Source organism: Galeopterus variegatus, unplaced genomic scaffold (assembly GCF_000696425.1).
Source record: "Galeopterus variegatus unplaced genomic scaffold, G_variegatus-3.0.2 Scaffold19071, whole genome shotgun sequence".
Lineage (NCBI taxonomy): Eukaryota > Metazoa > Chordata > Mammalia > Dermoptera > Cynocephalidae > Galeopterus > Galeopterus variegatus.
In genome coordinates, this window is record NW_007745182.1 from 2,395 (window position 1) to 15,166 (window position 12,772).

The 12,772-nt window shown below is 54.8% G+C and overlaps 1 protein-coding gene across 1 annotated transcript; it reads right to left on the reverse strand.

The window, feature by feature from the left end:
* Positions 1–5,854: 5,854 nt before the first annotated feature.
* LOC103583022 (ETS-related transcription factor Elf-3) lies at positions 5,855–10,466 on the reverse strand. Its single transcript, XM_008564447.1, has 9 exons — positions 10,345–10,466; positions 9,567–9,737; positions 9,035–9,256; positions 8,778–8,873; positions 8,464–8,583; positions 8,194–8,283; positions 7,903–8,025; positions 6,794–6,989; positions 5,855–6,089 (listed from the first exon to the last, which is right to left on the reverse strand). Exons 2-9 carry the CDS (start codon positions 9,727–9,729, stop codon positions 5,975–5,977), a joined length of 1,125 nt encoding a protein of 374 aa, XP_008562669.1. The 5' UTR covers positions 9,730–9,737; positions 10,345–10,466; the 3' UTR covers positions 5,855–5,974.
* Positions 10,467–12,772: the final 2,306 nt, after the last annotated feature.

Here is a 12,772-nt window from a genome sequence, read left to right on the forward strand (position 1 = left end):
CCACCAGAGAGCCAGACACACAGCGTGATTTTTAAGGCTTTTAAACAATTGTCAAATTGTTTTTCAGAAAGCATCTCCCAACTCACACCCTGACCAGCAGTTTATGTCGGGTTTGAGTTTCTCCACACCCTCACCAGTTGTAGACATTAGGAGCATTCTTTTTATTCTTTGACAATTTGATATATGAAAAGTAGAATCTCCCAGGGTCTTAAGCTGCTCTCATTTCAAACAATGATAGGGAAGATGCATCTGTCTGCGTTCTCCATAGAGATTATAGTTTTCTGCACTTCAGCATTGCCCTGCCACAGCATTCCTTCTTCTCTGCTAGAAATCAGCCAGGGAACCAAGCTCGTGATGCACGGACTTTAAATCCCAGCTTGCCTTGCAGACACATGGGGTGGATGGGGATAAGCTAAAGGGTGCTGGTACTTTCCCCTCGGTGTTGTGACCTGGGTCACTAAAGTTGGCAGGTGTGGAGGTGGGCAGGTGAGACTGAGTCATGAAGGACACTGGGCGTGGTTTCCTGGATCAGCTCCAGAGTTGACATGTAGGTTCCAGTAACGGGCGGCTGAGCTGGGCTAATTGCTGCTGCTGCTCCCCCAGCCCGGCCCTGCACGTAGGAGTCGGGGCAGGGGGAGAAGGGGGAGCAGTAGGGGCGTAGGACAAGAATGGCAACGCTCCCAAGGGACAGCCACCATGAGGGTCTCAAGAACTGAAAACTCACTCCCCATCCTTCCCACAGGATCAAGGAGTCTGTGGAAAGCAACACTGTTTGAATCCACCTCCCACCCCAGGCATGTTTGTAAGTCAGCAGGGCACCTCTCAAACTGCCCGTCCAATGCGGGAATTTCAGGCACGTATGCAGCAGCGAGACATTCGGGTTGCTTGGCACCTCTCAAAGCAGTATCAGCGGTGGGGTTGAGGAAAGAGGGTCAGGAAGCCAGGGTTCCAGTTCTGGTTTCCTAAACTTACAAGCTCTGAAAACCTGAGCCTTTTCTTAACCTCTCTGAAGCCTCAGTTTTCCCATCTGTAAAATGAGGTGCTCATCCTCTATCTTGCAGACTTTTTGGAAGGTTTATGTGGATGTCTTTGGAATTTCTCAGGCTCTAACTGAGGCCCTCTATTCTCCCTGGGTGCCCTCTTCCCTACTGGGTCCCCTGCACCCAGCACAGAGCCAGACACACAGCAGTCAATGAACACTGAGAGAATGAATAAATGATGTGTGTGAAGCAATAACTTGACACATTGTCTGGCACCTAGTAGATGCTCAGTAAGAGGTCAGCTGTCAAGATCAAGCTCAGGCTCTGTAGCAGCATGCTGTATGACTCTGAGCAAGTTACCTTCCTTTTCTGAGCCTCAGTTTCCTCATCTATGAAATGAGGGTTTTTCTTCTAGGTCTAGTGCTCTGTTCAACAAATCACTGGTAAGTGTTATGATATAGGGACTAATTTAAGGCACTTGTTCTTCCTGAAAAGAGATGAGTTAGGGAGAGAAATACATGAGGAGCTGTAGTATAGACAAGGTTCTGCCTTCTCCTCCCTCAGTAGGAAGAGAGGTATATGGATAGGATAAGACTGCTGGGCAGTGGTGGCATCTTTGGGCAGTCTAGGTTAAGCAGCCATGCCCAGCCCAGAAAGTCATGCAGAGATACTTCAGTGGGCATGAGGGCCCATGAAATACCATGCCCCAAACTGGGCTAAAAATGGTCTTGGAGGTAAGAAAATTTGATACTTCCCAGTACCAGGGTGCTCTGGTTTCCACACCAGGCCCTTGCAGTAGAAAGGGCTTGCTGGGTCTCCATATCCATGAGCGTGACAAGCACCACGCTTGGCTTAATGCTCCACTCTGCTGTTGCCACTTTGAAATTTTTAATAATTGTTTAACGCAAGCCCACGTCTTCACTTTTCTTGGAGCTCTGCAAATTATGTAGTTTGTCCTAACTGGAGGGAAGGGCTGAACCCACCTGGTGGGGGGGAAGGGCAGAAGGTAGGTCAGGAAATGCCAGTTGTGCCCTAAAGAGAGGAGTGGTGAGCAGTGTACACTTGATCGTAGCCAAAAGGTCGAGACACGATGGGCGAGCAGTGTGAACACAAGGCTGAGGCAGAGGGAGCCGGGAGTGCAAACCACGGTGGGGCGTGGGTGGTCTGCATGAGTGTGCCAGTGCGTGAGTGCGCCAGTGAGTGTGCCAGTGCGTGAGTGCGCCAGTGAGTGAGTGTGCCAGTGAGTGAGTGCGCCAGTGAGTGCGCCAGTGAGTGAGTGTGCCAGTGAGTGAGTGCGCCAGTGAGTGTGCCAGTGCGTGAGTGTGCCAGTGAGTGAGTGCGGCAGTGCGTGAGTGCGCCAGTGCGTGTGTGCCAGTGCATGAGTGTGCCAGTGCGTGGTGTCGGCAATGCTCGCGAGTGCATGTGGGTGTGTGTTTGTGCATCTGTGAGTGTGGGAGTGCGGCATACATGGGTGTATACGAGTGTGTGTGGTGTGTATGTGTGTTGTTTGTGGTGTGTGAGTGTGGTGTACGTGTGTACAAGTGTGTGTGGTGTGGGTGGGGGAGGTGGTGTCCAGGGCAGGGAGAGTCCCCATATTTATCAAGCACCTTCTCTGTGCCAGGCACTGAGCAAGGCGCTGAGTAATCCCCGGCACCAGCCCAGAGGCGCTCACAGCCCATTAAGGCAGAGAGATGTGTAAACAGATAATCAGAAGGAAAGAGCAGGTTGAAATGAGCCCCCTGATAACAATGCGACCTCTTTACCTACTTCATGGAGGAGGGTCTGAGAAGCTAGATTTCCCCTGACCTGCGGGCAGGGGTGGGGGCGGAATCCAGGAACTGTCCCAGGGGAGGCCACAAGCCAAGCCCCTCCCTCAGGCACACCCAAACACAGGAGGGGTGACCTCCCTTTGACCTGCAAGGCAACACACCCCATCCCACAGAAGCAGATAAGAGGTGACCAGCAGCTCAGGGAAGGGTACAAACAGCCCAGTCCAGTGGCCTCCTCCCCACCCCCACCCCCCAGACCAGGGCACACACGATGGGCACACAAACCCTGGTGAAGAGAGACAGGGCCTGTCTCTGGGTGGGAGTCCATTCAGAGGCCCCTGGGCTGGAGAGTCGGCGGTAAGAGTGACTGGCAGTGGCTAAGGGAGGTGGCTGAGAAAGGCCAGCCCGGGGCGTGTGCTGAGATTCTGAGGTATGGGGGGTGGACAGCAACGCTGGGGAGAAAGACGCCTTGAGTAAGAAACACATCCCTATGGGACGAGAGGAGGGCCCCGCCTCGCCTCCCGGGGGCTGCCTTCTTCCAGGCTCCGCAGCAGGTGTCCTCCCAGCAGAGGCCACCTGCCAGGTGCCCACACAGAGCCGCAGCATGGTGCAGGAGTGCTGGCTTCTGGTCCCTGTTCTCACCTGGTGGGTGCCCTTGGGCCGGCCCCTACCCTCATCGGTGAAATGGGGACCCTGAGTCTCCTCAGGGTTGTGGGGCAGATCCAACGAGATAATGGGATGAGGAAAGCGTCTCATAAACTGGAAAGGGCAGGACGAAGGTCAGTGTGCAGGGCGGCCTGCGGCTGCCTCTCCAGCCCTTTGGCAGAGGATAAGGGGCTTGGCCCCACATTCCCGGCCCTCTGCCCAACACATGCCCTCTACTCCCTCTACTGCGTGCCTCACTGCTAGGATCTCCTTTTCAAAGCTGAAGAAACTGAGGACCAAGGGAGGTGTAACGCGCAAATGTGTCCCAGGTCCCAAAGGCTCATCCCCACTTCTTGGCTAGGTGACTCCAGGAACACTGGGTAACCTCTCTTCAGGGTGTAAGGACCCCCAAGATAATGTGGGTGAAGAAATTAGCACAATGCCTAGTGCATATTAATTCTCAAGAAATGAGATCACTATCAGGGTAAGTAGTTCCAAAGGGTCCCCAGCTAAGTGGCCTGGTCAGCATGAGAGCCGGGTCTGTCTGAGGCTAAACCTGTGTCCTTGCCCACTAACTACCCTCTTTGGCTAACTTGCTCACACTTCAGAAGGGAAATGTAAGAAAAACTTTTCCCAGAATGGCTGCAGAGGATTCTAGGTTTTCTCACGACCCACTGTTTCTTTCAACCAACGTCCCCACTTACTTTCCACTGTTCCTTGTTCCTCCAGAGCAAGCCCCAGTCACAGGCACACACACACATGCACACGGGCACATGTACACATGCACGCGCAACCTTTTGTTCTTCTAGGATCCCTTCTTTACCCACATCTCTTCAGTGAATAATATAGTACTTCCAAGACACTAGAGCAGTATCTCAAACTTAAAAAATGGGTTTTTAATGTGCTGTAAGGAATTTGAAGCCTCAAATTAAAGGAACTTTCCACCTGGAACGTATTCTTCATAAGTAACCCTACATACATCTCTCACCAAGAAGATGTCCTCTCCAAAACTAAGACACATTATTACTGTGGACACAGAATAACAGTCTGGAGTCTGCTGAGGGTTAAGTCAGAAGAGCTCTAGACCAGAAGATCGCAGGAAGGCTGAAGGATAGAACCAAGGTATACCTGTTGAGCCCCACTCTCTGCATCCGTAGAATGGGAACGATACATCTTCTCTCTGCTTGGGATTAAATGAGGCAAATTTGCGCCTCGCACTGTAGCTGGTATAAGACTAGATGTCAACAAAGGTCAGTTTCTTCCTCCATTCTTCCCCACCAAGTGTTCATCTCCATTTTGTTTTGTTTGTTTCCCTTCACAAGATCTGTCTCTGATTTCATGTCAGACATCAAAGCTAGGATTCTTGTTACAGATATTTAGTTTACAGCCAACTTGGCTCAAATGCAAACGCATCCAGACGTGCAATTCTAGACTTCTTAGAAAACATCGGGGCTGGCCAGTTGCTCAGCTGGTGAGAGAGCACGGTGTTACAACAGGGCCAAGGGTTTGGATCCCCTTACTGGCCAGCCACCAAAAGAGAAGAAAATATCAGGTTCAAACCCCAGCCTTACAGGACGCAACAGCCCCAAAGAGGACAGACTATGCCAAGGTCACCAAGCACATGCTGTGGTAGCAAGACAGCCCCATCCTCAGCTTCCTCCACCCACGCCCTTGCTTGCCTGAAGTCTTGTAAATTTTCTTAGTCGTGCTCCCCTCCCAGCCTTCAGCCAACCTGTCTGTAAGCCCAACCCTCCTGCAGCAGGAAGTTCATACCTGCTCTCCTCTGCCCTCAGCCCGGGAGACCCCCTGTCCTCCCCTCCCCCAACCCCATGACCTCATCCAATCCAGAGGCCCACATTTCAGTACACAGGCAGCTGCGACAAAGGTTAGAAAAAGCCTAGAAGGCACTTTATTGGAGGTCTCTGCCTCCACTCACAGGATAAAGGAGCCAGGAGCCCCATCCTGAGGTTTCTGGCATCCACCCCGCCCCTCACTGGCCCAGCGAGGCCTAGGAACAGTCAGTCTGGCCACCAGTGCTCGTTAGGAAAGGAGGGAGGGGAACGTCTTAGAAAAAATAGATCTCTATGTACATCTGACGTATTTATAGTACATAAATTAGGGAGTGCTCTGACCCTTGCCCATAGAGTCCAAGCACTGAGCAGGGAGGTGGCAGAAGCCAGTCCAGAAAGAAGGTGCTGGGGGACCCCCATCCTCTGTCTTGGTGCTCCCCTGGGGCCTCTCCTGGCCTCCTTGGCTCAGTCCAGGCATCTGCAGGAGGGTGTCGTCTGCAGCTGGTATCTGGGATTGGGTCTGAGGATGCGCCAGATGAAAGGAGATGCACTGCAGCTAGAGTCAGCGGATGAGTCGCTTCAAACCCCAGGGCTTGTAATTCCAAGAGGAGAGCAGGGAGGAAAGGCCATAGACCCTGACTCCCAGGACAATGGCCTATGGGCCAACAGTATCCCAGAACTTCAGCTTCTCTCCATTGCAGCAGGGAGTATGTCCAAACAGAGGGGGCCATCTGGCCTGTCTGTTTCCTCCCAGAGTCCATGAGTTTGGTCCCGGGTCCAGCTAAATTCCTCATTTCCGACTCTCGACAACCTCTTCCTCCTTCCAGCCGCTCGAATTTTTTCCAAACTTGTAGACGAGCCGCCGGCCATCCACCCGTTCCAGGATCTCCCGTTTGTAGTAGTACCTGGGTAGAAAGAAGGGTGGTCAGAGGTGCTCAGGCAGAAAACATGGCCTGGACTGCCACCGCCTCCCATCCCATCTGGCCCAGAGTTACCATCGGGTGACCTATCCCCACTGATGTCCAGTCTAAGCTGAGGCTCTCTCTCCTTCCCACCTGCAAGGACAAGCAGTCTTTGTTCTGTCACCACACCAGCCTGTAATTATGTCCAGGGTACCTGGTTCTGCCCTTGCTTCTCTGTATCCTACGGCTGTGTCCTGGGCTGGCTTATCATGAAACCACATGATTGTAGGGCTGGAAGGGACCTTAGAGATGATCTAGTCCACCCTTGTTGTACATAGGAGGAAACCGAGGCCCAAGGCCAAGCAGCTTAATTGCTTCAGTAGGGGGAGAGCCAGGCCTGGGCATGGGCACGGCTCATGCTCTGGTTACCACTCTCCAAGTCTTGCAAGTAGACAAAGAACCGCTGCTGTTAGCCGAAGTTTGCTGCATTTGCTGTGTGCCAGGCTAATACCCTCTCGTGTTACTGTGTAATTTATGAAGCAGGCAGACACTGCTACTGTCCTCACTCACTCTGCAGGACTCAAGCTTGTCGCATGAAGCCGGGTAGTGGTTGGAGAGAGTGCAGCGGGACACAAACAGCCATCCCTGTTCCCTGTCAGGATCAACAGGTCCCCCTGTGGCCAGCTGGGTCCCAGCCACCAGCTCACCTCATGGCCCGGCTCAGCTTCTCGTAGGTCATGTTGCTGTTCTTTTTCTTTTGGCCCCACAGCTGGGCCACAGCCTCGGAGCGCAGGAACTTGAAGACACCCTCGTGCCGGTTCTCCCACTTCATGAGGCCCTCGTTGAGCTCTGGGTGGATGAGGATGTCCCGGATAAACTCCCACAAGTGGGTGCCTCTGGGGGCTACAAGGCCAGATTCCATCAGTCAGTGGTCCAGGTCGTCCCCTTCACCCAAAGCCCTGCCCATCCCAGGGCCGGCCGCGTGGATGCCCCGCTAGACACCCTCCGCCGTGGCCCTGTGCCCGGTGTACTGGCTGCTTCCCTCCCTGCCCCTCCTGTTTGGTGGGAGTCCCAGGAGGACCGGACCTATCTCACCAGGCACAGATGTTCTCCTCACGCAAGTATTGATCAAATGTCTGGCTCCCGGTTTAGTGGGGGCCATGGGGAAAGCAAACACAATAACAGGTGGTAAGAGCTTGGCAAGTACAGGGGTCAGAGAGCTGGCCTCAGCCTGGGGGGTGAGGGGACAGCTTCCTGGGAGAATACCCCCCCTGAGGACAAGGGGCAAACCAGGCCTGATGCATGCACAGCAAGTGATAGAAAGCAGAGCGGCAAGGAAGACCTTCAGGGCAATGTCCCCGCGGTTCTCAGTGGCTGTAGCACACAGTGCCTGAGGCAATGGGGACAGAATGACTTGGTGGCTGGAGGGGCTGCCTCAGAGGCACTTTTCTCTACCTAAAGACACAGCAGCTGCCTCCTCACACCATCAAGGATGTTGCAGCAGGTAAGGACAGTGGCTAAGTACGGAGAAAACTGGAGGAGGTAGGCAGGAAACCTGGACTCTAGTGCCACGCGGCCTCCCTCCAGGAGCCATGGTTTCCCCTGCTCTCCAGGACCACCAAGCCAGGCTCTGCAGTTAGGTGGTGACCAGTACCATGGAGCGCTCCCCACTGTGCATAGCCATTATAAAGGGAGGGAGGGTGGCTATGTGAGGGGCCAGAGAAGGAAGGGGAAAGAACGGCTGCAGCTCAGCAGGAAGCCCTGCTCCTGCCCCGCCTGCCCCAGGAACCCTGGCCTGCAGACCCCAGGAGCTCACCATGTTTGCTCTTCTTGCCCTCCAGACACTCCCAGTACTCTTTGCTCAGCTTCCGGGGTCGACCCCGTTTCCGCTTCCCATGCTTAGGATCCCCTTTCCCCTTCTTGTAGTCAGGAAAGCCATCTATTGCAGAGGGAGCAGGTCAAGAGAGGGCATGGAGGTGTATTTAGGGGGAATAGCCCGTCTACAGGAAAACCCCATGGAAGAGAGAAGGGACGAGGGGAAGAACTGGGCTCCCTGGGTACTGCTGAATGGGACACCCCCTTGGGGCCAGAGCCACCTTCAACTGACCTCTGGGAAAGAGCTTGCTGTCAGTGGGGTCCAGGTCCACATCGCTTCCACCGGAGTCTGAGGAGTGGGAGCTCTGAGAAGTCCCGGTCCCTGGGGGTGGGGTCAGAGTGAGTCCCTTCAGGTCACCCTCTGCTGAACGGGGCTGCAGACTCTCAGGACATGCTGTACAGCAGCTCCTGTTCCTGCCAGAAGGCCCAGTCCAGTGCTGGGAACCAGGGGCTTAGGGGTACTTGGAGGAGAGGGGGGCTGTGGCCCAGACAAGGATCTCACCTGCGGTGGAGACATCAGAGCTGCCAGGGGAGGGGGCTCCTGCGCCGTAGCTGCCGGGGTAGTATGGGCTGGCCTGCCGGCCATCGTCCACCAACTCCTGGGCGAAGGGGCTTCCCTGGTCTGGGAAGAGGAGGTGAAGGCTCAGAGAGGGCTCAGGGGACTGGGCAAGGACAGGTAAGGCTACCCAGAGGTCTGATGACCTGCTCTGTTGGGAAAGGAAGAAGTCTGGGGAGAGGAGTCATCTCTAGCACTCTGGGGAGGGATAGAGATGGGACAAGGACAGGCTGGGGAAGGAGAGAGAAATGGGCTCTCACCAAAGGGGCCTGGGTCTCCTAGGGCTTCCTGGAAGGCCATGCCGTCCTTCTCCAGCAGCTCAATGATCCAGCTGAGCTCGTCAGAAGAGCTGGAAGCTGATGAGGGAGGAAAGAGGGGTCACACTCCCCTTCCCCACTCACTGGGGGCTCTCCCGGCTGTGCCCTCGAGCCCCTCCCACGGCCAGGCTACACTCAGCTCAGGATGAGGAGCCGATCCTCCCCCACTCCAACCCGGGGTTCCCAGTGGCCCGACTCACTGAGGTCCCGCAGCTGGGCATGAAGTTGGTCCCCCAGAGGACCAAAGACCAGTCGCAGCTCCTCCAGGGCACAGCTGCAGAGAGTGGCCCCGTCCATGTCACACCGCGAGAAGTCGATGGAGCTGGCGTCATACTTGTTCTTCTCCACCTGGTAGCTGATCCAGTCCAGAACCTGGGCCTTTGACCAGAACTGGGGCTGCTCCCCCAACCAGCTGGCCTTCTCTGCAAGGCACCAAGCACAGCGACAGGGTCAGCGCAGACCCTCGCAGCCCCATTTCTGGCATGTATTCCCACCTTGTCCTGCAGAGAGCCCTTCTAGGAAAAAGGGCAGGAGGTGGTATTTATAACACCCTGTCCTGGTACCTCCTAGACTGTCACAGTCCTCTCAGCCATTCAGTCTCCTCAGTTATCCCAGCCCTGGAACTAGATTGGAGATCCCCCTCGCCGTCCATTCCCCAATTTATCTAACAGGTTCTTAGATGGGCCCATCTCCTCCCCCTAAATGCACCCCATCCCATCCTGTGAGACCCACCTGTGCCCTCCAGCGACACCTGGGGGTTGGTCAGGGTCAGCACCAAGTCATCGGCCCCAAACGTGGGAGGAGGGGGAACAGAGGCGAGGGTGGGGTCCTCTGAGCTGTACATGGCACTGAAGTAGTTGCTGAAAACGTTGCTGATCTCACAGGTTGCAGCCATGAGGCTACCTGGGGAGAGGGGACCAGGTTGGTGAGCGGGCCAGGGTCCTCCCCTTACACTCTCAGGTATGCTGCTCTGGCCCACCTGGGCCAGAATAGTCCCAAGGGGCAGGAAAGTTAAGTCTCTGCAGACACCCCATTTTATTTTTTTGTCCTTTTTTTGAGACCGGCCGCACCGCGCTCAGCCAGTGAGCGCTGTGAGCACACCGGTCATCCCTATATAGGATCCGAACCCACGGCGGGAGCGCCACTGCACTCCCAGCGCCGCACTCTCCCGAGTGCGCCACGGGCTCTGCCCAGACACCCCATTTTAAAGAGGAGCTCCAGATGTCAGAGCAAAGTGGGGTCACAAGACCCTCCTGCTAGGACTGCATTCTTGGATCCCGAGTCCTTGAGCCGGACTAGCAGAGTCACAGCCACCCTATCCCTCCCAGGGACAATCTCTCCGCTCCCTGACCCTCATACAGCTTCCCCCAGCCCCCAACCCCTCCCTTGCCCTATACTCCTGCTTGGAGATTCTGGACTGGAGTGGGCCAGTTCAGAATTGCAAATCCACTAGACCCCTCCCCAGTTTCCCAAGGCTCCGGCTAGGGAACACAACAGGTGGAGGTCCTACCTGATGGCGGGGTACGGACGTGGCAGGCAGGTGGACTTAAGAGGCAGCAGGCAGGAGAGAAATCCAGGCGGAAAGAAGCTCCGCCAGGTGCGCTAAGGTGTCTGGTCACCCGGATCCCCTACCCCGCCCTAAATAGAGCCTTGCAGGAGCTCCTCCCCACACCCAGGCCTTTATAGTGTGTCCTCGGCGGTAACCTGAGCTGGTGGCTCATTGGATGGAGGGGATTTCCTGGCCTTTAGACTGAGCTCTAGGCCCCAGGTGATTTGCATATTCTGTGCCACTTGGCCTGGATCCTGGCAGGCGGTGCTGGGAAATCAGGCCCGGCTGGTTTAATGATTGTCAGAATCTGTCATCCCGCACCCTCTGGGGTTGGGCACAGGGCACTGGCCTAGGCAGGTGGCGGGAACATCGCCGGGGTGGGCATTTGTGCTTTCGACCGCCCTCTGGCTTGGGAAATTCCCCCCGGGAGCCAGGCCAGGGATGGGCTAGGAAGGAAGGGCAAGTGGGGGAACCTGAACCCCTGGCTGAACTAGGTCAGAAAGGCTGTTGCCCCTAAATGTCCAGAGATTTGGGGACAAAAGGGACCTAGTAGGGAGAAAAGTTACTGAGGTTTAGGGATTTTTCCCACAACACCTAGGATTCTGGGCACGGATGGGAGGATCTTCAGGCTCAACACTAGGCAGTACCCACGGGCTACGGGTCACGGCCAGGACCGCCAGCCTGGCCATAGGGCCCATTTGCTGGCATCTACTTTGTTGGCAAGGTCTTGGCACTCTGCCAGCTTGGACCCCATCCAAGCATCAAGGTTGCTATAGCCACTCCTGGAGAGACCTGGCTCTACTTAAAAGTTCTTCCCTCAGCACCTGATGGAGCCCTCCCTGACTAGGTGCAGCTGGAGGTGCTGGAATCCTCATGGACGTGTTTATTCCTCTCTGGTTCCCGTAGAATCTCTGGATCACTCGCCCAGTTTTTCCAGTACTTGTCTGCTGCCCTCTAGTGGTCAGAAGCCTGACTGCCTGAGTCATGCCATTCGAAGAAGAAAACGGAACGCATAGTATTAGTTCACTATTTACCAAGCACCTTTTAATATAGCCTCTCATTTAATCCTCGCACAAAAAAAATCCTGTAAAGAATGCAGTTATCCCCATTTTATAGGTGAGAAAATTGCAGCTCTGAGGGTTGAATGGCTTGGCCAGGTCATATGAAGTTAGTTAAGTGCTGGGGCTAAGATTTAAATCCCCCCTCATGCTTTCCCTGTACCATATGTAGTACTGGCCAGCCACCAGAAAAAAAAAAAAAGGGTCTTCTGGCTTCAGAGACCTCTCTTTCAGCTCCATGGCTGAAGCTCTTGCCTCACTGTGGACAGAGTGAGTCCCCAAACACAACAGACTGTGTCCTATAGACCCAACCTCAAGACCCTAACACAGGGTGGTGAGGAGCAGACAGGGGACGTGCCTTCTAGAGCCTGCAACTATGTGATAGACACTTGGATTCTGCACTTCAGTTTCCTCCATCTGTAAATATGAGGTTGTCTGGATTTAATAATTCCTAAGATCTCTTCCTGAACTAGTTTTTTTATGCATCTAAAATGTATGTGTCTCACTCCCCCCCACCTCCTTCATTAACACAACCCCAGGCGGTTATGGCCATGCTCAGCCCTGATGGGTGAAATGGTTACTCCAACAAAACGTGATTCCACCTCCAGAGAAACCTTGTTTTTTAACTCAATAGCCAGAGGACTAAGCCAGTCCATCTCAGAGAATCTGCTTCTCATCTTCCTTATCTCTGAAACTACTGGGTGCCTAGGAGACAGGGTTAATTAATGTCCAGGGTCTCCTGCACTGGGCCAAGGTTGGCAGGAGAGCCTGGGGCTCTGGGTAGGATTTTCCCCAGCCCTTCAGGGGCCTCCTCCAAGGAGACTGAGGCAGGCACACCCTCTACCCAGACACTCACCCTGGAATGCAGGGGAACCGGCTTCTAGCCCCAGGGCTGCTCACGTGCCCTGCCCTGAAGAGCACCTGGCTGAGGCTGAGGAGGGGGATGTGTGAATAATGAGGCTATCAGCTCCCTTGCCTTCAAGGGGCTTCTTCACAGGAGAAATAGAGCTGAGATAGGAATTCCTACAGGCCAGCCTGTTACTTACCTCCAAGTATTAATGCCTTCAATAGAGAGCCAAGTGAGGAAGAGCAGTGGGAAAGCTTTGGATTTGAGGTCAGTGCCTTGCAGGGACGGGGATGGGGGTGGGAAGAAGGTTCCAGGATGGTGGTCAGAGGAGCTATGGAGCAGGAGGCCAGGGTCTTCCCAACACCCTGTGATGGCAAGAACAGCCCACTGACCTTCCCCACAGAGCTGCCCAGACAGTGGCACAGCCTCAGCTCCTGCCTATGAAAAGACAGGCACATCCAGTAGCACAGGGGGTGGGCAAGGC

Coding starts and splice junctions, on each gene's coding strand:
- LOC103583022 (XM_008564447.1), bottom strand. CDS start 9,729: ATGGCTGCAACCTGTGAGATCAGCAACGTTTTCAGCAACTACTTCAGT. Junction 8,284..8,463: donor CTCTGATGTCTCCACCGCAG/GTGAGATCCTTG, acceptor CCCCACCCCCAG/GGACCGGGACTTCTCAGAGC. Junction 6,090..6,793: donor AAGCTGAGCCGGGCCATGAG/GTGAGCTGGTGG, acceptor CTTTCTACCCAG/GTACTACTACAAACGGGAGA.